Source organism: Amphiura filiformis, chromosome 15 (genome assembly GCF_039555335.1).
Source record: "Amphiura filiformis chromosome 15, Afil_fr2py, whole genome shotgun sequence".
Classification (NCBI taxonomy): Eukaryota; Metazoa; Echinodermata; class Ophiuroidea; order Amphilepidida; family Amphiuridae; genus Amphiura; species Amphiura filiformis.
Genome location: NC_092642.1, coordinates 17,701,147 through 17,725,591, shown reverse-complemented (window position 1 = coordinate 17,725,591; position 24,445 = coordinate 17,701,147). Strand labels below are relative to the sequence as shown.

Sequence of the window (24,445 nt, the reverse complement as noted above, 5' to 3'; positions counted from 1 at the left end):
AAGAGATATTCATCGCGGAATGGAAATAAAAATGTTATGATATCAAGTTCGACTTCAGTATGATACTTAAAAGGGCATTTCGTGATCCACAGCCTCATCCCCCCGCTTTTCTCAAAACAAGTTGAGATTTTTATATCACTGGAAACCGCTGGTTACATAATGTTTATGTACAAACAATTTCTTGCAGATTAATTCGTTTAGCAAAGATATCGTGAAATTTGAATTTCGTTCTGGTGCACCAGAACGAAATTACAACACATTTTCTATGGAGCAGTGTGATACAGATGATCATAAATAAAACGCAAACGCAAAGGCGGAATCAACTGAAATTTTGGGAATAAGCTTTTTTCGTGGATATCTACTGAAAAATGACATAAAAGGAGGATGCTAGGATCACGAAATACTCCTTTAAGTAACAGGTAGCAAATACAAAATCAACTTTAGCCTGCAGCCAAAACATTAATATCATGACATGAAATTGTTGCAAATTGATAGGTTGAGAAACGGCGCGGAAGACATGAATATTATATTTAAGTGTGGATTGTGGTGGACTCTGCCGACATACAAACGTAAACATCAGTCATGCAATGGGCACACCCCCTATAGAGGAAAAACTTAACATTCAAAGAAATGTCTAGATTTCCAAGTGTGCTTTCTGAAAACGACTGGAATTCCAGTTTCCAATGATACTGAAAAAAGCTTTGGAAATGCAATTAAAGGAAGTGCACGACAATCAGGATTATGAGCACATTCTTTCAAATTAGTTCAATGATATACAAAACGTCTTAAACATAGTTGTATAGTATTTACTGTTATGTTTTGTGTTCCCATTGTTTAGGTCATGTGTGCTTTTATCTTAATAGATAATATTAAAATGTTATTGTAAATTTAAACTTATGATCTCAACACAAAATTAAGACGTACCTCAAATTTTCGGTCACAACTTTGACCTTCATCTGGAGACTGGCAACCCAAGTTTGGGATCAGTGACCTTTTGGACACTTGACCCCAAAACCCGGTCGTACACTCTGGGTAACTTGTATCGGCCCCGTCGCGGTTGAGAGATGGTTGGTTGACTCTGATGTAAATTGACTCCTTCACACCCCTTTCAAAGTATCTAGCATCCCGGTCGAGGATTTTGACCTCATCCAAATCAACTTGGTGGCCGGGGGATTCAATGTGGATGTGCTGGGAGACTTCCGACGAGGTAGTACTCGGACGACGGTGTTCTGAGAATCTGGTTTTCAAAGATCTTTCAGTCTCACCAATGTAAGATTCTGAACACTGGCCCTGCAGGGTTTTCCCTGACAGGGGATGTAATAAATTGGTCCGGTAATGTCTTTCTTCTCAGTTTTGTCTTTAGGTGAGACAAGTAGCTGCCTCAGAGTTTGAGTGGGTTTAAAACAAACTCTGATGCCGTAGGTGCCGAAGATTCTTCGTAAGGCTTCGGAAGTTCCTTTAACGTAGGGCAAAACTACTTGTCCTTTTGTCTCAACGTTTGTATTTTTCAGGTTACTGTTCTTAGACTTCCCTTCTTTCGCTTTCTTAGCTTTGTCAAAGGACCAGTTCGGATAACCGCACTTCTTTAATGCACTGTTAATGTGGGATTTCTCCTCCGCTATGTCCTCTTGCTCAGATATGATACTGCCCGCTCTGTGGTGAAGAGTCTGGATTACACCCAGTTTGTGCTGGACAGGATGATTTGAATCAAAGTTCAAGTATTGATCCGTGTGGGTCGGTTTCCTATAGATTTTGATTTTTAGCGTACCGTCCTCTTGGATGACTGTATGAGTGTCGAGGAATGCGAGTGACCTATTTTCCTCGCCTTCTGTCGTGAACTTGATGTCCGGATCGATTGAGTTCAAGTGATTCGTAAACTCCTCCGCGTATTGGTTTTTTTTAACTTTGTATGGGTATCGTCGACATAACGGAACCACCACAAAGGGGGGTGGGGGGCTGATCTTATCGCTTCCTGTTCTAATTGTTCCATATATAAGTTACAGACGATCGGGGATACAGGTGACCCCATAGCCGCGCCATGGATTTGCTGATAGTAATTTCCATTATACACAAAGTAAGTACAATTCAAACACACTTCGAGAAGTTTTGTCACATGTGTCCGATCACTAAGTGTGTTATCCTGTTCCAGACGAGCTTGAATAATTCTTAATGCTTTGTCAACGGGTACAGAGGTAAAAAGAGCAGTGACATCATAAGATCTTAATTCTTCGTCCTCCTCTACAGTTTCGTTCTTAATTCGCTCTGCGAAAATCTGAGAATTGGCAACGTGGTGTTCTGTCTTACCAACAAGAGGGGCTAAAATGTCAGCAACCAATTTAGCACTACTGTATGTGATTGACCCGACGCTACTCACAATGGGTCTGAGTGGAGTGTCTTTCTTATGAATTTTAGGCAACCCGTAAAATTTAGGTGGAGTTTCGGTGGTGGGGTACAACTGTCTGTACTCAACTCTGTTGATACCACCCTCTTTCTCGATTTCAAGAAGCACAGATGTTAATTGTTTCTTGTACTTACTGGTTGGATCCTTTTTGCCTAAGTTCTTGTAGGTATTAGTGTCACTAAGAAGTTTCTCACACTTGCGATTGTATTCCTCACTATTAAAGATGACCACTAATCTTCCCTTATCGGCTGGTAAGATTTGGATTGACTGATCTTTCTGAAGCTGTTGCAAAGCTTCCCTCTCCTCTTTAGAAAGGTTAGATGGGGCCGATACAAGTTACCCAGAGTGTACGACCGGGTTTTGGGGTCAAGTGTCCAAAAGGTCACTGATCCCAAACTTGGGTTGCCAGTCTCCAGATGAAGGTCAAAGTTGTGACCGAAAATTTGAGGTACGTCTTAATTTTGTGTTGAGATCATAAGTTTAAATTTACAATTATGAAGTCTACCAACACAGATGAACTTTCATGCTAATATTAAAATGTATGTCACTTAAGGGCGTACTACACCGCTGCCCAATTTTGTGCCTATTTGTACATTTTTCTCAAAAATTATAGCGCATTGGTGACAATTAAGATATGTATATTATAGGGGCAAGGACTACAACTACTGCATTGGAAATTTTATTTCAACACAGACAAAAGTTGTGGAGCTACAGTCAAAAATGAGGGAAAACTAATATTTGATCAATAAATTAATAACTAATTGCCTTGAGTTGCTGAATTATTAGTGCAGTAGTTGTAGTCCTTGCCCCTATAATATACATATCTTACTTGTCACCAATGCGCTATAATTTTTGAGAAAAGTGCAAAAATAGGCACAAGATTGGCCAGGGGTGTAGTACCCCCTTAACCTGCTATATATCAAAATGATTAAAAATCAATCACTCCTGATTGTGTTTGAAACATTAATGACGAATACTAAGCGTAAGCGGTGTCATTTTACTTTGTAGTACAAGATTATTTATTTGCTTATATTAGGTTAATACAGGCTGCCAAAGCTCTAGCTCCGTCCCTGGTGAATATATATAATAATTATTGAATAAGCAGCAGGCACAGAGCATACCTTGAGAGGACACTTGGCTCATTTGCATGGCATTCGGACTCTCCATTGTATTGGTTCATTTGTGTATGGAGAGCAATGGCGACCCTTCATTGTATTTGTTCATTTGTGTATGGAGAGCCATTCTTGGAGCCCATGGGACTCAGGTAGAGTCAGACGCTGTATATACTAGAAACGCATATTTTTAATTCCGCGTTTATTCAATGTTAGCATTAAATTTGTATTGCCCGGCAGCGCGCGCAATGGAAAAACCTGAATTTGTTACATAAAAAGAAATGAAAATTAAAAAAAGTCGGGTTCCACCTGAGTACATATTAAATGGGTGTAGAAATTGTTCTGAAAATATTAATTAATTTAGACAAACATACGGGATATAATGAACCTTTGACATGACGCCATGATGACATGATTTTATCAGTCGTTTTATATCACCTATACCGTGTGTCATAATACCAATATTTTGTAATTTTATATAAGAACTAATATTTTGCATCATAAATGCGCAGTCCATATGTACAAACGAATACTAATCTTCAAGATATTAAGCTTTAGAAGACTTCAAAATAACATGTCACTAAGCAGGTCATAGGTGCTGGCCTTGTCCTATTGTACTTGTTCATTTGTGTATGGAGAGCTCACTGACCTGTGTAGGGGTCAATGGGAGCTAGAGCTTCTTTACGGGGCACTATCGGTTTCAGGGCGTAGTTCATTGAACTCAACGGGCTGTTATTTGAAGTGCTTTTATGTTATTGCAAAACGGATCGTGGCGAAAGCTAATAAATAATTCATACCAGGGTTAGTCCATATGAAATCAAGGAGGTCCCCACCTGACCCCCTCAGATTTGCTTTATATTTTAGTCATATGTTGTACGTGTTAAAATATTAAAACCTGCAAATCTGAGGTCTGTAACTCTTACGGATTTTCTGTGGCAGCCATTTAAAGTTGGAGTAGGGTGGTCTAAAATTGGACTCAAAAGTTGCCCTTTAAATAAATTTCATCTTTGGGAGTCTGTGACTTCTTTACAAAAAAGAGAGAGGTCTGAAACCTTGTATACACACTAAATGCATGCCCAATTTGTCAAAAAGTAAAAAATAAAAAAATTTCTCTAATTGCGTGTTGTGTCACGGGGTCATTAAATATGCAAGAAAAAATGTAATGTTTTGTAAATTGGCAAGTTTAGCCCCCCTAAATTCACATTTTTTGTCAAATTAATTATTTTTTGTTGTCACTGATACTAAATATGGGATAAATACAATACATATCCAAAAAATTGAGCTCACAATTCATTTACATTTCGAACAGCGCCCTCACGAAGATGAAATTTATTGCAAATTCAACATTTTCAGGGGGCCCAAAGTCGATGTGGTCCACCTTCAAAATTTATAAAACATCATTTTTATATGACTAATAGTCTTAAATTTCAACTTAGGTAAGTCCCAGTAATTGTCTAGTTGACTTCATATAAAACGACAAGCCCAAAGTTGACCATTTTCTTATGATTGCATGTACTGCAAATGTGCCGAATTTGGAAGGCTTAAAAGTCAAATTGGCCCCAATATTGAAAATAAAATGGAAATTAAAGTAAATAGGGCCATTAACTACGCATCTAGTCATTTATTTTCAATATTGTGGCCATTTTGACTTTTAAACCTTCCGAATTCGGCACATTTGCAGTACATACAATCATAAGAAAATGGTCAACTTTGGGCTTGTCGTTTTATATGAAGTCAACCTATAAAATTACTGGGACTTACCCAAGTTGTAATTTAAGACTAGTAGTCATATAAAAGTGATGTTTTATAAATTTTGAAGGTGGACCACATCGACTTTGTGCCCCCTGAAAATGTTGAATTTGCAATAAATTTCATCTTCGTGAGGGCGCTGTTCGAAATGTAAATGAATTGTGAGCTCAATTTTTTGGATATGCATTGCATTTATCCTATATTTAGCATCAGTGACAACAAAAAATAACTAATTTGACAACAAATGTGAATTTAAGGGGGCTAAACTTGTCAATTTATAAAACGTTACATTTTTTCTTGCATATTTAATGACCCCGTGACGCAAAGCGTAATAAATTTATTTTTATTTTTTTACTTTTTGACAAATTGGACATGCAATTAGTGTGTATACAAGGTTTCAGACCTCTCTTATTTTATTAGGAAGGTACAGGCTCCCAAAGATGAAATTTATTCAAAGGGCAACTTTTGGGTCCAAAGTTAGATTCCCCTACTCCAACTTTAAATGGCTGCCACAGAAAATCTGTATATTGAAAATAAAATGGAAATAATAGTAAATAGGGCCAATAACTACGCATCTAATAATTTTTTTTCAATATTGTGGCCAATTTGACTTTTAAGCCTTCCAAATTCGGCACATTTGCAGTACATGCAATCGTAAGAAAATGGTCAACTTTGGGCTTGTCGTTTTATATGAAGTCAGCCTAGACAATTACTGGGACTTACCTAAGTTGTAATGTAAGACTAGTAGTCATATAAAAGTGATGTTTTATACATTTTGAAGGTGGACCACATCGACTTTGGGCCCCTGAAAATGTTGAATTTGCAATAAATTTCATCTTCGTGAGGGCGCTGTTCGAAATGTAAATGAATTGTGTGCTCAATTTTTTGGATATGCATTGTATTTATCCTATATTTAGTATCAGTGACAACAAAAAATAACTAAACTTGTCAGTTTATAAAACATTACATTTTTTCTTGCATATTTAATGACCCCGTGACACAAAGCGCAATAATTTTTTAATTTTTTTTTTACTTTTTGACAAATTGGGCATGCAGTTAGCGTGTATACAAGGTTTCAGACCTCTCCCTCTCTTTGTAAAGAAGGCACAGACTCCCAAAGATTAAATTTATTTAAAGGGTAACTTTTGAGTCCAAATTTAGAGCCCCCTACTCCAACTTTAAATGGCTGCCACAGAAAATCCGTAAGAGCTACAGACCTCAAATGTGCAGGTTTTTAATATTTTTACAGGTACAACATATGACTTAAATATCAAGCAAATCTGAGGGGGTCAGGTGGGGGCCTCCTTGATTTCATATGGACTGACCCACCAGGGTTTAATTGATCTGGGATGCGGACATTTTATTATTCGCAAACCACCGGGATTCGATATAGGTTTGCGTTGTAAAATGAAAATGTGAATAAGAGTGTCATCCCCCTGCAGCAGGGACCGGAAAGAAACATACATTGGTTTAATGCCTTCCCAGCAAACACAAAAACGTTTTTAAAACGTTTTAAATAAGTTATATTTTGGGTTTTGGTTCAGGTAAAAACGTTTTAATAACATTAACATGTCGGGTTATATAAAGGTCATGAAATCGTTCTAAAACGTTTTATATAAAAACACACTACAACAATATTTTTAAAATGTTTTCGAAATGTCATTGTAAACTATTTTTGCAAACATTTTTGGCCAAATATTTTGTCAACTCTTAAATAACATTATGTTAAAATATTTGTATCCAGCAAACACAGAAATGTTCTTAAAATGTTTTTTTTACAAAACGTTTTAATAACATTTAAATGTCGGGTTATATAAAGGTCGTGAAAACATTTTAAAAACGTTATTGTAAATATTTTGGGCAAACATTTTTTGCAAAATATTTTTTCAACCCCAAAATAACATTCTGTTTAGAATGATTTGTACCACGTTTTCAAAAATGTTTTTGGAATGTTATTAAAACGTTTTTTATACCCCGACATTTAAATGTTTTCTGTAAAACATTTGCGTTTGCTGTGCGTTTGCTGTGCAACAAATATTATTTAATGTTATGAAAACGTTTTATACCATTAATGTACCCTTTATATAACCCGATATTTAAACGTTTTCTGACAACCTTTTATAACCTTTTGCGAATGATGTCGAAAACGTTTTGTGTTTGCTGGGTTTATATTAAATTTTAACAAATTAATAAAAGTCATAAAACCAAACCTATTTGACGTCTACTCTAGTCATGAGAACAGCTTTGGAGGGCTTTGGTGTAATGAAGTTTGGCGGTACAAAGATTACTAACCTGAGATACGCCGATGATACCACTCTTATTTGTAGCAGCAGAGTAGAGATGATTGATCTTTTGAAGCGCCTCAAAGAGGCCAGTGAAGAAACAAGCCTTCTAATGAACACAAAGAAGACATAAATAATGGCTGTAGACAGAGAGCGGAAAAGTGGTAAGTTTGTGATAGATGGACAGCAGATTGAGGAGTTGAAGCAATCTGAATACCTGGGCTCAATGATTAACATCATCGGTGACAGCACAACTGAAATTAAGAGAAGACTGTGTATTGCAAGGACAACTGTGCAATGCAGGTCAAGCATATGGAAAAGCCGGGGCCTATTCATTGACCTCATACGCCTACTTCGTGCAACTGTGCTTTCCATTGCTACTAACGGATGCGAGTCTTGGGCTATGACCAAGAATGGCAGGATAAGAGTTGATGCTTTTGAGGTGTGGTGTTACAGGAGGCTTCTTTAAGTGACATGAAAAGACAAGAGAACACATTCCTACAAGATTAGTACAAGTCTAATCATCAAAAACGGCATAATGGTGAGAAGGCTGACGTACTTTGGCCATAATTGTCAGGAGAGATGGAGGTGTAGAAAGACACATTTTTAAGGGGCTATAGAAGGCCGAAGATGACCTATGACATTAAGCTGGTTTCTAGCCAAGGACTGTAAGGTGCAACGCACTTTCCATTAGATCGAGTGAGCTGGCGTACACTCTTGTGAAGACCACAGCAGCGCTACACAGCGTCACCTGACACACAGAGAGATGATAACATCTTTATTTGGCAAAAAACTTAACTCCAAAACAATACCCTTGCACAAGTCCTTACACTTTATGTACACACTGGCTTAAAATATACAATTTATGTGCATTTATCTTTCAACAATTTCATTTGTAATGTTAGATTCAACTGTTAACATTGTTCTCTTTATGCAATTTCATCACTACACTAGTGATTTCATCAGGCTAATGAAGCTACTAGTGTAGTGGTGAAACGTTACTAAAATCTACTTATTTTTCTTGGAATTGCACAAAACGAACTAAACATCTCAAAAAAAGTAACTAACCCCCCTTAAATATTGACCATTATTCAAAACTGGGTGATTGTATTACAAATCAGTAAAATGCGTTGGAAGCAGAATTTTATTTCTGCACATTTTCACACCTCATTTGCAGCAATTGACTAAATGACGTCGCAGCGTACATTTATATCAATGTAACCCAAGATTTGAAAGTTGCATTGATTTTATATTCAGTGTAATGGAAGGAAATCTGTGTAATGATATCTGAGTGTTTTTGTATTGTAAAAATTTATATGTAAGTGCAACTTTCAAATCTGGACCTCACTACATTAAATTGACCGGTGTTTTATTGTTTTCTGGGCTATCGTATCAAATAAGATGTCAAAATTCGCAGAAATGAATTCTGCTTCCAACGCATTTTACAGATTTGTAATACAATAGTCCCTTTTTGAATAATGGCCATTACCTAAGGGGGGTTAGTTACTTTGTTTGAGATGTTTATGTTAACAGTATACGTAGAACGACTTACAAACTGCTAAGACGTGAAAGTAAAATAAAAATTATTATAGGCGCATTCGTATATTTATCATATGGTTCAAAAATTGTCCACGAAATATTTTGTGTACTTATATTGTACTAGGAGTAGGGTGGTCTAAAATTGGACTCAAAAGTTGCCCTTTAAATAAATTTCATCTTTGGGAGTCTGTGACTTCTTTACAAAAAGAGAGAGAGGTCTGAAACCTTGTATACACACTAAATGCATGCCCAATTTGTAAAAAAATAAAAAATAAAAAAAATCTTTAATTGCGGGTTGTGTCACGGGGTCATTAAATATGCAAGAAAAAAATGTAATGTTTTGTAAATTGGCAAGTTTAGCCCCCTAAATTCACATTTTTGTCAAATTAATTATTTTTTTGTTGTCACTGATACTAAATATGGGATAAATACAAATACATATCCAAAAATTGAGCTCACAATTCATTTACATTTCGAACAGCGCCCTCACGAAGATGAAATTTATTGCAAATTCTACATTTTCAGGGGGCCCAAAGTCGATGTGGTCCACCTTCAAAATTTATAAAACATCATTTTTATATGACTAAAGTCTTAAATTTCAAATAGGGCCATTAATTGTCTAGGTTGACGCATATAAAACGAGAAGTCATTTATTTTCAATATTGCATGGCCATTTTGACTTTTAAACCTTCCGAATTCGGCACATTTGCAGTACATACAATCATAAGAAAATGGTCAACTTTGGTCATTTCGTTTTATATGAAGTCAACTCTATAAAATTACTGGGACTTACCAAGTTGTAATTTAAGACTAGTAGTCATATAAAAGTGATGTTTTATAAATTTTGAAGGTGGACCACATCGACTTTGTGCCCCCTGAAAATGTTGAATTTGCAATAAATTTCATCTTCGTGAGGGCGCTGTTCGAAATGTAAATGAATTGTGAGCTCAATTTTTTGGATATGCATTGCATTTATCCTATATTTAGCATCAGTGACAACAAAAAATAACTAATTTGACAACAAATGTGAATTTAAGGGGGCTAAACTTGCCAATTTACAAAACATTACATTTTTTCTTGCATATTTAATGACCCCGTTATCACTGATGCTATATATATAAGATAAATACAATGCATTGCATCAGTTGTGAATTTAGGGGGGCTAAACTTGTCAGTTTATAAAACATTACATTTTTTCTTGCATATTTAATGACCCCGTGACACAAAGCGCAATAATTTTTTTAATTTTTTTTTTTACTTTTTGACAAATTGGGCATGCAGTTAGCGTGTATACAAGGTTTCAGACCTCTCCCTCTCTTTGTAAAGAAGGCACAGACTCCCAAAGATTAAATTTATTTAAAGGGTAACTTTTGAGTCCAAATTTAGAGCCCCCTACTCCAACTTTAAATGGCTGCCACAGAAAATCCGTAAGAGCTACAGACCTCAAATTTGCAGGTTTTTAATATTTTTACAGGTACAACATATGACTTAAATATCAAGCAAATCTGAGGGGGTCAGGTGGGGGCCTCCTTGATTTCATATGGACTGACCCACCAGGGTTTAATTGATCTGGGATGCGGACATTTTATTATTCGCAAACCACCGGGATTCGATATAGGTTTGCGTTGTAAAATGAAAATGTGAATAAGAGTGTCATCCCCCTGCAGCAGGGACCGGAAAGAAACATACATTGGTTTAATGCCTTCCCAGCAAACACGTTTTTAAAACGTTTTAAATAAGTTATATTTTGGGTTTTGGTTCAGGTAAAAACGTTTTAATAACATTAACATGTCGGGTTATATAAAGGTCATGAAATCGTTCTAAAAAGTATTGTATGAAAAAACACTACAACACTATTTTTAAATGTTTTCAAAAAAGGTTATTGTAAACTATTTTTGCAAACATTTTGGCCAAATATTTTGTCAACACTTAAATAACATTATGTTAAAATATTTGTATCCAGCAAACACAGAAATGTTCTTAAAATGTTTTTTTAACAAAACGTTTTAATAACATTTAAATGTCGGGTTATATAAAGGTCGTGAAAACATTTTAAAAACGTTATTGTAAATATTTTGGGCAAACATTTTTTGCAAAATATTTTTTCAACCCCAAAATAACATTCTGTTTAGATAGATTTGTACCACGTTTTCAAAAATGTTTTTGGAATGTTATTAAAACGTTTTTATACCCCGACATTTAAATGTTTTCTGTAAAACATTTGCGTTTGCTGTGCGTTTGCTGTGCAACAAATATTATTTAATGTTATGAAAACGTTTTATACCATTAATGTACCCTTTATATAACCCGATATTTAAACGTTTTCTGACAACCTTTTATAACCTTTTGCGAATGATGTCGAAAACGTTTTGTGTTTGCTGGGTTTATATTAAATTTTAACAAATTAATAAAAGTCATAAAACCAAACCTATTTGACGTCTACTCTAGTCATGAGAACAGCTTTGGAGGGCTTTGGTGTAATGAAGTTTGGCGGTACAAAGATTACTAACCTGAGATACGCCGATGATACCACTCTTATTTGTAGCAGCAGAGTAGAGATGATTGATCTTTTGAAGCGCCTCAAAGAGGCCAGTGAAGAAACAAGCCTTCTAATGAACACAAAGAAGACATAAATAATGGCTGTAGACAGAGAGCGGAAAAGTGGTAAGTTTGTGATAGATGGACAGCAGATTGAGGAGTTGAAGCAATCTGAATACCTGGGCTCAATGATTAACATCATCGGTGACAGCACAACTGAAATTAAGAGAAGACTGTGTATTGCAAGGACAACTGTGCAATGCAGGTCAAGCATATGGAAAAGCCGGGGCCTATTCATTGACCTCATACGCCTACTTCGTGCAACTGTGCTTTCCATTGCTACTAACGGATGCGAGTCTTGGGCTATGACCAAGAATGGCAGGATAAGAGTTGATGCTTTTGAGGTGTGGTGTTACAGGAGGCTTCTTTAAGTGACATGAAAAGACAAGAGAACACATTCCTACAAGATTAGTACAAGTCTAATCATCAAAAACGGCATAATGGTGAGAAGGCTGACGTACTTTGGCCATAATTGTCAGGAGAGATGGAGGTGTAGAAAGACACATTTTTAAGGGGCTATAGAAGGCCGAAGATGACCTATGACATTAAGCTGGTTTCTAGCCAAGGACTGTAAGGTGCAACGCACTTTCCATTAGATCGAGTGAGCTGGCGTACACTCTTGTGAAGACCACAGCAGCGCTACACAGCGTCACCTGACACACAGAGAGATGATAACATCTTTATTTGGCAAAAACTTAACTCCAAAACAATACCCTTGCACAAGTCCTTACACTTTATGTACACACTGGCTTAAAATATACAATTTATGTGCATTTATCTTTCAACAATTTCATTTGTAATGTTAGATTCAACTGTTAACATTGTTCTCTTTATGCAATTTCATCACTACACTAGTGATTTCATCAGGCTAATGAAGCTACTAGTGTAGTGGTGAAACGTTACTAAAATCTACTTATTTTTCTTGGAATTGCACAAAACGAACTAAACATCTCAAAAAAAGTAACTAACCCCCCTTAAATATTGACCATTATTCAAAACTGGGTGATTGTATTACAAATCAGTAAAATGCGTTGGAAGCAGAATTTTATTTCTGCACATTTTCACACCTCATTTGCAGCAATTGACTAAATGACGTCGCAGCGTACATTTATATCAATGTAACCCAAGATTTGAAAGTTGCATTGATTTTATATTCAGTGTAATGGAAGGAAATCTGTGTAATGATATCTGAGTGTTTTTGTATTGTAAAAATTTATATGTAAGTGCAACTTTCAAATCTGGACCTCACTACATTAAATTGACCGGTGTTTTATTGTTTTCTGGGCTATCGTATCAAATAAGATGTCAAAATTCGCAGAAATGAATTCTGCTTCCAACGCATTTTACAGATTTGTAATACAATAGTCCCTTTTTGAATAATGGCCATTTTTAAGGGGGTTAGTTACTTTGTTTGAGATGTTTATGTTAACAGTATACGTAGAACGACTTACAAACTGCTAAGACGTGAAAGTAAAATAAAAATTATTATAGGCGCATTCGTATATTTATCATATGGTTCAAAAATTGTCCACGAAATATTTTGTGTACTTATATTGTACTGCAGTATCAGTTTTTGGTAAATATTAATAACATTATCGATTGATTGATATTTGTCTCAATAGAAACATTAGTGCTTATTAATCCATATATTATAGGTGCTTGTCTATGTGCATTTATGAATCATCTGTGAAGCGAAATGTACATTAGGGATGAGATAAAATTGCTTTTATGTGATGCATAATGCATTCATGTCAGAATAAAAAGTACAGTGATATCGTAAATGAAGTAATAAAAGCTACTTGAAAACAAATATCAGCTCGCAATAGGCAGGACTTGTGGATTGCCATAGAATAGCGTACACACAGCTGGAAGCAGTACGTGTACTGGGCTTTGTGTATTGCGTGACGACTGACACTCGATTTGTGAATTTACGCGGGCGTACTCTATTGACTCGCGCAGTAGCAAAAACCGAACGTTTCTCGCGTATTACATACAGGCTGATCAGAAAGTATAATAGGTTAGCGTTGACAATACATACTTCCATCGGAAACTACACGCTGTCCATCAATAATAAAATATCGAATTGTAAGAACAATTTTAGCACCAGTTGGCATAATGGTAGTATAGCTAGAACTAGTGTTTTGTCAAAAGGGTGGACTCGAGAAAATGAATTCTACTTATTCAGATGATGATTGCGACGTATCGCTTTCAGAAGAAGAAGCTGTTCCGTACTTCTACACTATCTATAAGAAGATCTTCACCTTTGTTGTCGTACCTATTGTGTCCGGATTGGGCATTCTCGGAAGTGCTGCGCTATTATTTGTTGTATATCGCGTGCCAGAAATGCGGACTGTTACCAACTTCTACCTATGCAATCTTGCTGTTAGCGATGCAACGTTACTAATTATTGCCCAAGTTAGACTCATGTGCACTTACTTCAATACTCCAATTGATTTTGCTTTATTGGCCTTTCACTCTGGTGCCGATTGTGCTTTAGTCTGGCTTATCACGTACCTTTGTTATTTTACATCCGTGTTTTTAATAACACTCGTCACCTTTGAAAGATATCTGGCTATATGTCACCCGCTGGCTCATCGAATGCTCAAAGGCAGAACCTGGACTGTACGAATGACGATAAGTGCTTGGCTGATTTCGTTGGTTTCGGCTTGTGTGGGTCTCCATGTTCATGAAACTGAAACGATATGCATAAATTGGTCTAACAACACCACATTTCATAATATGGCGGCAAAGTTCATTGTCTGCAAGGTGGACACAAATTGCTCGTGGTGTTGGTTAACTCTTCGTGGAATTGACTTTGCACAGTTTACTCTTGCAGTCGTCTTGTCTTTATACATGTACAGCAGAATTATTTACGCGCTTAGTACTAGGACGGGTATCACTGGAGAACACGGCTCTGAAAAGCAAACGACAGCAATGCTTCGCGCCAGAAATCAAATTGGAAGAATGCTGATTATGAATGGAACTGTTTTCTTCATTTGTCTCACGCCAAATGAACTATACAATCTCGATGGTTTAAAATATTGGTTGGTTGGTGAGAGAATGTTTGAAGCCGAAACAAAAACGTTCATCCTCTGGTTGGCTCGCGTTACAACACTGTTGAATTCAGCAGTAAATCCGCTCATGTATAACGTAAGCAACGAACGATACAGAAGAGCATTTGCTGAAGTTTTTGGATGTGTTGGTAAAAGAAAAAAGAGATCTGCTTTGCGGAATAAAAATGAAAATATTATGATATCAAGTTCAACTTCAGTATAATATCTAGGACACAGGTCGCGAATACAAATGCAACTTTAGCCTGCAACAAAATCATTATATGTAACATCATTGCTGCATCAGGTTGCTGCTTGTATATAGTTTTGTGCGGAATGTGAGGGAGCACCCGGTAGGGGGAAATGAAAGGCTTGGAAACGGCGTGGAAGACAGTAAGATTGTATTTTAGTCACATTTTAGTTATAGTGTTCTCAATGCAGTATGGATTCTGGTGGACTCTGAAGACATACAGACGTAAACATCATGCATACTATATCATGATATAGCTTGTGAGATCGGGATCCTTTATCACGGCTTTCTTCTCGATGTTACGTCGTATTGATTGATGTGCATCTTAAAAAATAAACAGTTAATTCTCGCTATTCGCAATAAAGGGCGCCGCCAGCGGTTTGCGATGTAATCGTGATGTATCATGGGAAAATCGTGATGTATCATGGGAAAAGGTCGACATCAAGTCCGCGCAATACGAATATTACCATGCTATTACATAGGAACACGTGACAATATTTTTTAGTTTGTCAATATAACGGTATTACACGCAAATCGATAGAGAAAAAATTAATTGTGCACATTTCAAATCACATTATTAAGTATTATTGAGTATCGATTCGCGTGTAACACCTTTATTTTGACAAACTAAAAAATATTGTCACGTGTTCCTATGTAATAGCATGGTAATATTCGTATTGCGCGGACTTGGGTGTCAACCTTTTCCCATGATACATCACGATTACATCGCAAACCGCTGGCGGCGCCCTTATTGCGAATAGCGAGAATTGTGTCTCTGTACGCAAACGTGTATCATAATGTTAATGCCAGAGTGATCCTGTCTTCATACATGTACTGCAGAACAATTTACGGCCTTAAGGACAGGTCTCACTGGAAAACGGAACTCTGAAAAGCAAATGACAATGTTTTGCGCCAGAAATAAAATTGGAAGAATGCTGATTTCGAATGGAACTATTTTCTTCATATTTCTGGCGCCAAATGCGGTACGCAATCTCGATCATTTCAAGTATTGGTTAGACTTCTCCGTAGTCCACTTGCCCATTATGCATACTCTTACAACTTCTGATCTTTTTAGTCAACGTACTTCCTCTGTTTGTTGGCTTCCCAAGTGGACTACTTACTTTCGATTGCGGTCAACATGTTTAATACGGATGTTTATGGATAAGATTGTCGGATTTCTGGCCTACTAAGATTGGCCATGATGTATAATGCATCTTTAAATGGATCTGGCTTGTGATTGGTCGCCCAGATCTCGTTATGGTTTAAATCCTCCGGACACGTGCCATTACCATTGATTACTACATCGTACATTACTCTGCGGCGCTTTGTGTACTAGGTTAAATTTAATTGATAAACAAGTATGATTGAGAGTGTGTTAGGGACTAAGTCCCCGGTCAAAGTCCTGTTAAAATGCAATGTTCATAGCCGATTTTAAATTCGGGCTTTCGCGATTATTAAACTGGTAGATTCTAAAATCAGAATTGTTCAGTATTGAAGTGCCATTATAATTATGTTGCATTCAATAAACCTACGTATACGCTACTGTTAGGCTACTGTCACTAATATAATTATATAAACTTTTTCATAACCATTTAATAGTATTTTGATGTAATAAATATCAGCATAATTTCGAGTTCAACTGAATGCGTTCATCATGATTAAATAACATATTTTTATTTATCAAAAATCGACTATGGCATAGTCTAAGTATTGGTTGGTTGGTGAGAGAATATTTGAAGCTAAAACGAAAACGTTCATCCTTTGGTTGGCTCGCGTTACGACAATGTTTATTATTGTTGTTACGATAATCTATTTGCATAATTGAATATTGATATTGGTGCCTTTTTAAGCCATGATACCCGTTCATCAAGTGATCGTGTATCGTCCCGCGCATCAATTGAACGTAGTAAAGCGATGTTTTGTGTGTGCTTTGATAAAGACTTCACTCCCGCAACCGATACAGACGTGCCCAGGATTAGTTCATGATGTTTAATTAGATTGGTTAAAATGATGGGGAATATATTGTCATCATGTCTTGCACGTGAATCATTTTTCAATTATACTTATTATGCTGTAATGTAACTCTGGAAAGACTTATTAACACACACATTATGTATTTTGATCAGTTTGTCCGATGATGTAAATTTACAATAAATTCTTAAACTTCTTGATAGTCATTCCCTTTCCCGCTCATTATCCCTCATCCTTTGGGACTCCAAATCTGGTACCTCGCTCTACTTTTCCTGTGGACTAAATTCCCGATTTAGATTCATAATAATATTATCGGCAGTAAATCCGCTTATGTATAACGTAGATTAAGCAACGAACGATACAAGAGAGCATTTGCTGAAGCTTTTGGGTATATTGGTAAAGGAAATAAAGAGATATTTTGCGCAGAATAGACATGAAAGTATTGTGATATCTATATACGGTAGTTCAACAGGTAGCAAATACAAAATCAAATTTAGCCTGCCACCAAAACATTCATATGTACACATACCATCATGACATGGTAGAAGCGCACGCAAATTGGAGGACCACCTGGTCTGGAAAGACAGGGGTCTGTACTAAGATCAGCATGTGTCACAGGGTTTCGGGTAAGAGAGTCATTTAACTGGCATCGGGAGTTTTCTTCTTCTTTTTGTTTTTGAAGATTATATTGTTTCATGATTGAAAAAAATGTAGCAAAATCGTTGCTTAGTTGATAGGGAAATCGCAGGAACGGAAACATGAAGAATGCTTGTCAGACAAGTCTGGGAGACAACTATTGCTGTGTATAGTCAAGAGGTTCATTAAGTGATTTGATAAGGAATAAGGGGGATGCATGAGGCTCTCGATCTAGTCACATACCTTTAATTAAATTTCCAGTTTGTTATGTGGAGAAAAAATTTGCTCTGTTAAGACTAATTCTATGTCAATATTATGAGCACATTCTTTTAATTTAATTCAATCATTAACACAAGAAAATAATCTAAATTTCTTAATTATACAGTGTGTATTGTTATGTTTTGTGTTCCCATTGTTTTGTTCAGGTCATCTGTACTTTGGGCAATGTTTGACAATATGGAAATGCTTGGCAACCTGCTATATATCAACATGATTGAAAATCAATCACTCTTGATTGTTTATTGTTTTTGAAACATTAATGACGACTACTTAGCGTTAGCGGTACAGGCTGAGTCAAAAAGAAGTAAACTTATGTTTGAGGGGCTGTAACTAGAGATATGTACGGAATCTGTTAACAATGAAAAAATTCATCGGAAAAAGCAAGCTCTACACGTCTAAATAAAATAATCATAATTGTTGCAACTGCTCACAGCAAAGTGCTAGCAGGATTTCTTGTTGAAATGACAATTTGTGCTTTAATTTATTATTCAACAAACAATGCATATAAACTTCTAAAACATAAGTACTAACAACATTAAATGACATAAAGCGCAAGTAAATAATTGAATCTCTCGTACCTCCCGTGACTGTTACATTTTTGGTGGATTCGCTTTATAAAAGAAATTACTCCATGTACGATGTGCGATGCAGCTCTCGTGCAAACATCACTGCAAAAGAGTTCATAACAATAATATTAAAATAATATTGCACTATTTGACAAAAATTCATACAAATAAACATATTGATAGAAATTAGCTTTTACCAGCTTGGTTAAAGGTTCAATAATTGTATATACATACTAGTACTCGTCATTTTTAATACATAAATAAAATATCTTCTAAATATAGCTTGATAACATATTTCAAAAAATCAGATTTGCTGCTTTGTATCACTAAATCTAAGAAACTTGCTTCGTTGTGATTTGATTTGAGTTCACTTGTGCAAAAATAAGTCAGTTATTGTCCGACTCTGCCTTCAATCTGAAGCCCTGACGGTTGACGCATCTTCTTGTCCTGTCCCTGTGAGTGATGGCGCGTCGTGTGATGCGAGTGCGACGAAGGCCTCTTACTGCGTTCTGAATGCGCTGCCTAAATGCTTGAAGATTTGGAGGTGGGTCTTGAGAATAGACTTGAGATACCCCCACAAGAAACAATCCAGAGTTTTTTGGAACTAGAGATATAGATGCCGTTGGTGGCGTCTGGCCAGATGAATGGGCTATACCCGGCTATACCCGTGACGACACGCAGACGTCACGGGTCTATTAGATCTGTCGATTAAATGCACTTTTTTGGCCCAGATCTCTGCTGTTTCATATATTTATCAGCGTTACCAACCCTTTTGAAACATCCTAAGGCATTCCATGCGCTACAATGTCAAAATTGTGGCTACATCATAGATATCTAAGGCATCTCAGAGCATTACCCGGTACCTGGACTTCGCATATAAACGTATTTAAGGTATTCCATCAAAGCTTTCGTCGTGTGCTGCCACCTAGCGGTGGTTCCGGGAACGTTGCGTCCAGAGTGGTTAGATCTGGTGATCACGGTGTTCTTTACAGATCTCTAGTTACAGCCCCTCAAACATGAGTTTACTTCTTTTTGACTCAGCCTGTATCATTGATTTTACTTTATAATACAAGATGATTTATTGGCTATTTGGTTTACATATAGGCATAAAAATGCGTACATAGTTATTCATTATCAATTGTATTGCCTTGTATGCATTATTTGTATCACTGATAATGAGATGAATATTATTTTGCTTTAATAACATGTTCCGATTGCAATAAAGAATGCATTTTGGATATCTCTTAACCATGCTCATAGCTTGTTCTGTGTATCTTTATGTCATCTCAAGGGACTTTTTAGTAAAGTATGAGGTATAAAAAGAGACACACAATCTTCTGTTCATGACCCTGGGACCTGATATAGGTCTTCAGACTCGAAATCCTAGATATCATCAAGGGTTACAGACGGATAATACTGTATGCTGCCAGCGCTCTAGCGACGGCCTTGGTGAAGATAATTATTGAGCAGACAATAGGAGCTGGAAATGAAAATGTATTGGTTTAATGTCATTATTTCAAATTTGTATAAATTTTCAAACAGGGACCTATATTTAAACATATTATTCGCAGGTATATTACATTGAAAAGTATTGGTATATGTAATTCATGATGATGCTTAGGCACAACATCTTTTTTATTATTATTTAAATGAAAAACAATAGCACTGTGCAACTGTTAATTATTATGATTAATTCAATTTATTACATCTCCAGCGAGTGATGTTAAGACTGAGGCATCGGTACCTAACCGGGCACCGATAGTTCTATAGGACCAAATTGGATGTGGTGCCTTGCTTTCATTATGTAAGAGCCAAAAACAATAAAACTTTTACAGTTACCATTGCCTTGCTGAGGTTTTTGGTTGCATAAAATGCAACATACATAATGCTAGAGTATTCTAATGCTTTTTGCTACCATCGCGTATATTATACAAATATTGACTGCTATGAGGGGCATAGTTAAAATTATATAGGCCCAAGGTGATCTCAGAACCATGACTATGCCCCGAGGCGTAGCCGAGGGGCATAGTCATGGTGTTGTGATCACCGCGGGCCTATAATGTTAACCATGCCCCGAATAAAAAGCAGTCAATATTTGTTTTATATACCAAATCTTAAGATTCTTGGCATCTGTTTGGTTAAAAAGCATCGATTTTGGGAAGTGAAATTAACAGTTTCAATGCGAACGGCACAGATTACAATCTGCGATTTCCGCGTAATTATAACGCGCAAAAATATTAACGCGTGCGTAATATCATTTTACGCTGGGAACAACGCACACGCAGAACTATGCCCGGGGAATAGTTACTTTTGCGGGCATAGTCAAAACTATGCCCGCTCTTTTAACCAATCAGATGGCGGGAATCTTTAGATGAGGTATATAAATTTTAATAGACATACAATATGCACCAAGCATTGTGTTCACCACCTGTTGCTGTGTTTGCAAATAATAGCTAGAATCAACAAGAGATTGACTTGAGTAACTTGACTTGACTTGGATCCAAAATTAGGTCAAATGACTTGATTCGACCTGACTTTTTGAGGACTTGTTCAAGGTTGGACATATACGTTTTTGGTACTAGCCAGCCGGCGTGTAATTATAAAAATTAACAGGTCCGACAAAAATTTTACACAAGCCCGACTTTTTACCGGAAATAATGAGATGATGGACCACACACTAAAGAATAGCAATAGGGCATTTTCAGAAAATACCCAGGCAAATAATTCAAAGGTAGGCTAATAATTATTCTTATGTACTTATTGTTAAGACTTAGAGGAAATTAATAATACGTAAAGGCGTGCTTGTGACTTTAGCATCCTATGTTAGAGTGTGGCTCAATAGATATCCATATTTTGATTGTTATTTATCCCAAGCAGTAAAGCTTATAATCCATCTTATTGTAGCTGCTTGCATTAGGCGGCGGCGCCCTGGTTAACATTATTTGGATATCTAATTATTTTCTTTATTTTTCACCCGACTTACCCGGGTGAAAAATCAATAAAATAATTAAATGTCCACATCTAACGTTAGCAGTTAAGTTAGCTCAATCGATAAGGCGTGCGACTATGGTGCGAGAGGTTGCGAGTTCGAACCCTGGTGGTGCCTAGTATGCTCTCGTGGAAAAATTGAGTTAGCTTGAAATTCCCTTGGACAAGGAACTCACTGCTAATTTGTCTCGTTGTAACCCGTACGAAACTCGGGGAGCTGATCCTGGTTGCGATGGTTATTTGTGGAATGTCTAGGGTGTGCGCTCTTGAAGCAGCAAAGTCCCTGAATTGTTGTTTAATGGTTTATGGAATGATGTGGGGCCATAGTGGTCAGCGACAACCTGTAAAGTGTGCTGAGGCTTGTGGATCAACGTCTAGGCGTTGTGCCTGTGCGTAGCGCACTATAAATCACTGCGCTTTTTTTTTTTTTTTTTTTTTTAAATAGGGCACTTCCGTTAAGTTAATGTACTTTTGTGATAAAACCTTGATTTTATGTGATATCTGTAGTATTATGTACGTGCACACTGTTTGTATAGCACCCCCAACGTTCATTACGCATAGTAACGAGACTAACATCCGCCATTAAACATATTCTTGTCCTGCATATCGTCTGCCTTGTTTCCATCTATTTTACCTAATAATAGATGGTGGCAGCGGTTATTTCGACCCATTATCATCATGCCACAACCGGACGGAAATCCAGCCGACACTACCAACCCAAATCTACCTCTGCCAGAGCGATTTGAGGGTGCTACAGGGCCAAAACAGTCCGATCTTTGGACTAAGTGGCTACGGCGTTTCGAAAGGTACAGACATGCATCAGGTCTGGCAAACAAACTCGAACGAGAACAAGTTAGCACTTTGCTATACTCTATGGGCGATGTGGCAGATGATATACTGGCCACTTTAAAGGACATTGATGAAGAAAAATCATCGTATAAGGAGGTGGTTACAGCCTTGGATCAATACTATCAAGTTCGAAGGAACACTGTTGTTGAACGGGCAAAATTTAACACCCGGAGACAATCAGAACATGAACCTGTCGATACATTCATACAAGATCTGTACAAGTTAGCAGAATTTTGTGAGTACGGTGGCTTGAAAGAAGAACTAATAAGAGACAGAATTGTAGCGGGAGTAGCGAGTGATGCTCTTTCTGACCGTTTGCAAGGCAAAGCAAAACTCACTTTAGATCAAGCTGTTCAGATTTGTAGACAATTTGAGTCACGAAAGCAAAATAAAGATCTGATCCGTGGAGCTGCAACAAGCTCGAGCGCTGCTACGATAAATTATGTAAAGCATGCAAGCAAGCCCGTGCATGTCCGTAAAAAGGGATACCCTGCTGCTGCAAATGCAACTCAAAATAAACCAAATTCAGGAACTTCCTCGCAGTCACATAGATATAGGTCCAAATTCCAAAATCCTAGTCAGTCAGGGATAGGGTCAGGGTGTCAGTGGTGTGGCAAGGAACGCCACAACAGGCGTGATTGCCCAGCCAAAAATGTAATATGCAACAAATGTAGCAAACCTGGCCATTACTCAGCAGTATGTCGTGGGGGCAACACAAGTGCTTATGTCCGGGAAATTGATGATCTGGATTTCCATGATTTCTATGAGGTCATTGAGGATATACCGTCGGATGGTGATACCGACACTCCCTTCCTTGGTGAAATTTGGGATAGTTGTGATCAGTCCGCTGAGGACGAGGATCAATATTGGTCTGAGGATGTTATGGTAAATAACAATAGTACACACTTTAAACTGGATTCTGGTGCCAAAGTCACTGTTGTCGGTAATCACTTGCCTTGGGTTAGACAAATGAAACTTGTACACACTTCTAAAATACTCTACGGGCCTAGCCGTATGAAACTTCCAATTGTTGGTAAGTTCACCGCTACCCTACAGTATGGCAGTAATAAGCTTACTGAAGAAGTGTATGTGTTGGAAAATCAGGAATGTTCCCTGCTTGGCAGGAAGGCCTGTCATCTGTTGGGCTTAATTGCACGTGTCGATGAAATTGGTTCAGAGTCATCAAACTTTCAGGAAGAATTTCCAAACCTCTTCCAAGGCCTTGGGAAAGTCCAGGATAAGTATACATACCATGTCTCTCTTAGTGAAAACAGCAAACCTGTCTGCCTATACACACCAAGGAAGGTCCCACATCCATTACTCCAAAAAGTAAAAACGGAGATTGGAAATATGGTGAAACAAGAGGTGATTTCACCAGTAAATACACCAACGGAGTGGTGCTCCGGGATGGTGTGTGTCCCAAAATCAAGCGGTGCTGTTCGGGTGTGTGTTGATCTTACCGCGCTTAACAAAAGCGTAAAACGGGAAATCCACCCTATGGAGTCTGTTGATGCTTCACTCGCCAAACTGGGACAGAGTAGAAGCAAATTCTTCACCAAATTGGACGCCAATAGTGGCTTTTGGCAAATGCCCCTAGATGCGGAATCTCGCCTTCTTACAACTTTCATCACACCGTTCGGTCGGTATTGTTTCAATAGACTTCCGTTTGGAATCAGTAGTGCTCCAGAAATTTTCCAACGGATGATGTCGGATATCCTTGAAGGGCTAGGCGGAGTCATCTGTCACATGGACGACATTTTGATTCACAGTGCAACACAGCAAGAACACAACAAACAGGTACGTACAGTGTTGCAACGCTTAGAAACAGCTGGGCTGACACTCAACAACAAGTGTGAGTTCAACAAACAGTCTATCCGGTTCTTAGGCCACATAATAGACTCTTCAGGACTTCATGCAGACTCTGAGAAAACTCATGCAATTGCTGAGTTTCCAGTCCCAACCAACCTAACTGAACTTCAGAGATTCATGGGAATGGGGAATCAACTGGGAAAGTTCATTCCAGCATTAGCAGAGATCACTGAACCAATGAGACAGTTACTACGTAAGGACACAGCCTGGTACTGGGGACAAGATCAGCAAAGATCATTCCAAAAAGTGAAAGACATTCTGGTGTCTACCAAGGTTCTTGCACATTATGACGCACAACGTCCAACC

General features: G+C 37.4%; 1 protein-coding gene across 1 annotated transcript; it reads right to left on the bottom strand.

Annotated features, from left to right (window-relative positions):
• Positions 1 to 1,244: 1,244 nt before the first annotated feature.
• Positions 1,245 to 16,121, bottom strand: LOC140170749 (uncharacterized). Its single transcript, XM_072193978.1, has 3 exons — positions 16,103 to 16,121; positions 2,096 to 2,706; positions 1,245 to 1,688 (listed from the first exon to the last, which is right to left on the bottom strand). Exons 1-3 carry the CDS (start codon positions 16,119 to 16,121, stop codon positions 1,245 to 1,247), a joined length of 1,074 nt encoding a protein of 357 aa, XP_072050079.1.
• Positions 16,122 to 24,445: the final 8,324 nt, after the last annotated feature.

Excerpts from the sequence above, each read along its gene's own strand:
- LOC140170749 (XM_072193978.1), bottom strand. Across the intron at positions 1,689-2,095 it reads ATGTGACAAAACTTCTCGAA|CACAAACTGGGTGTAATCCA; the intron begins GTGTGTTTGAAT and ends CATCCTGTCCAG.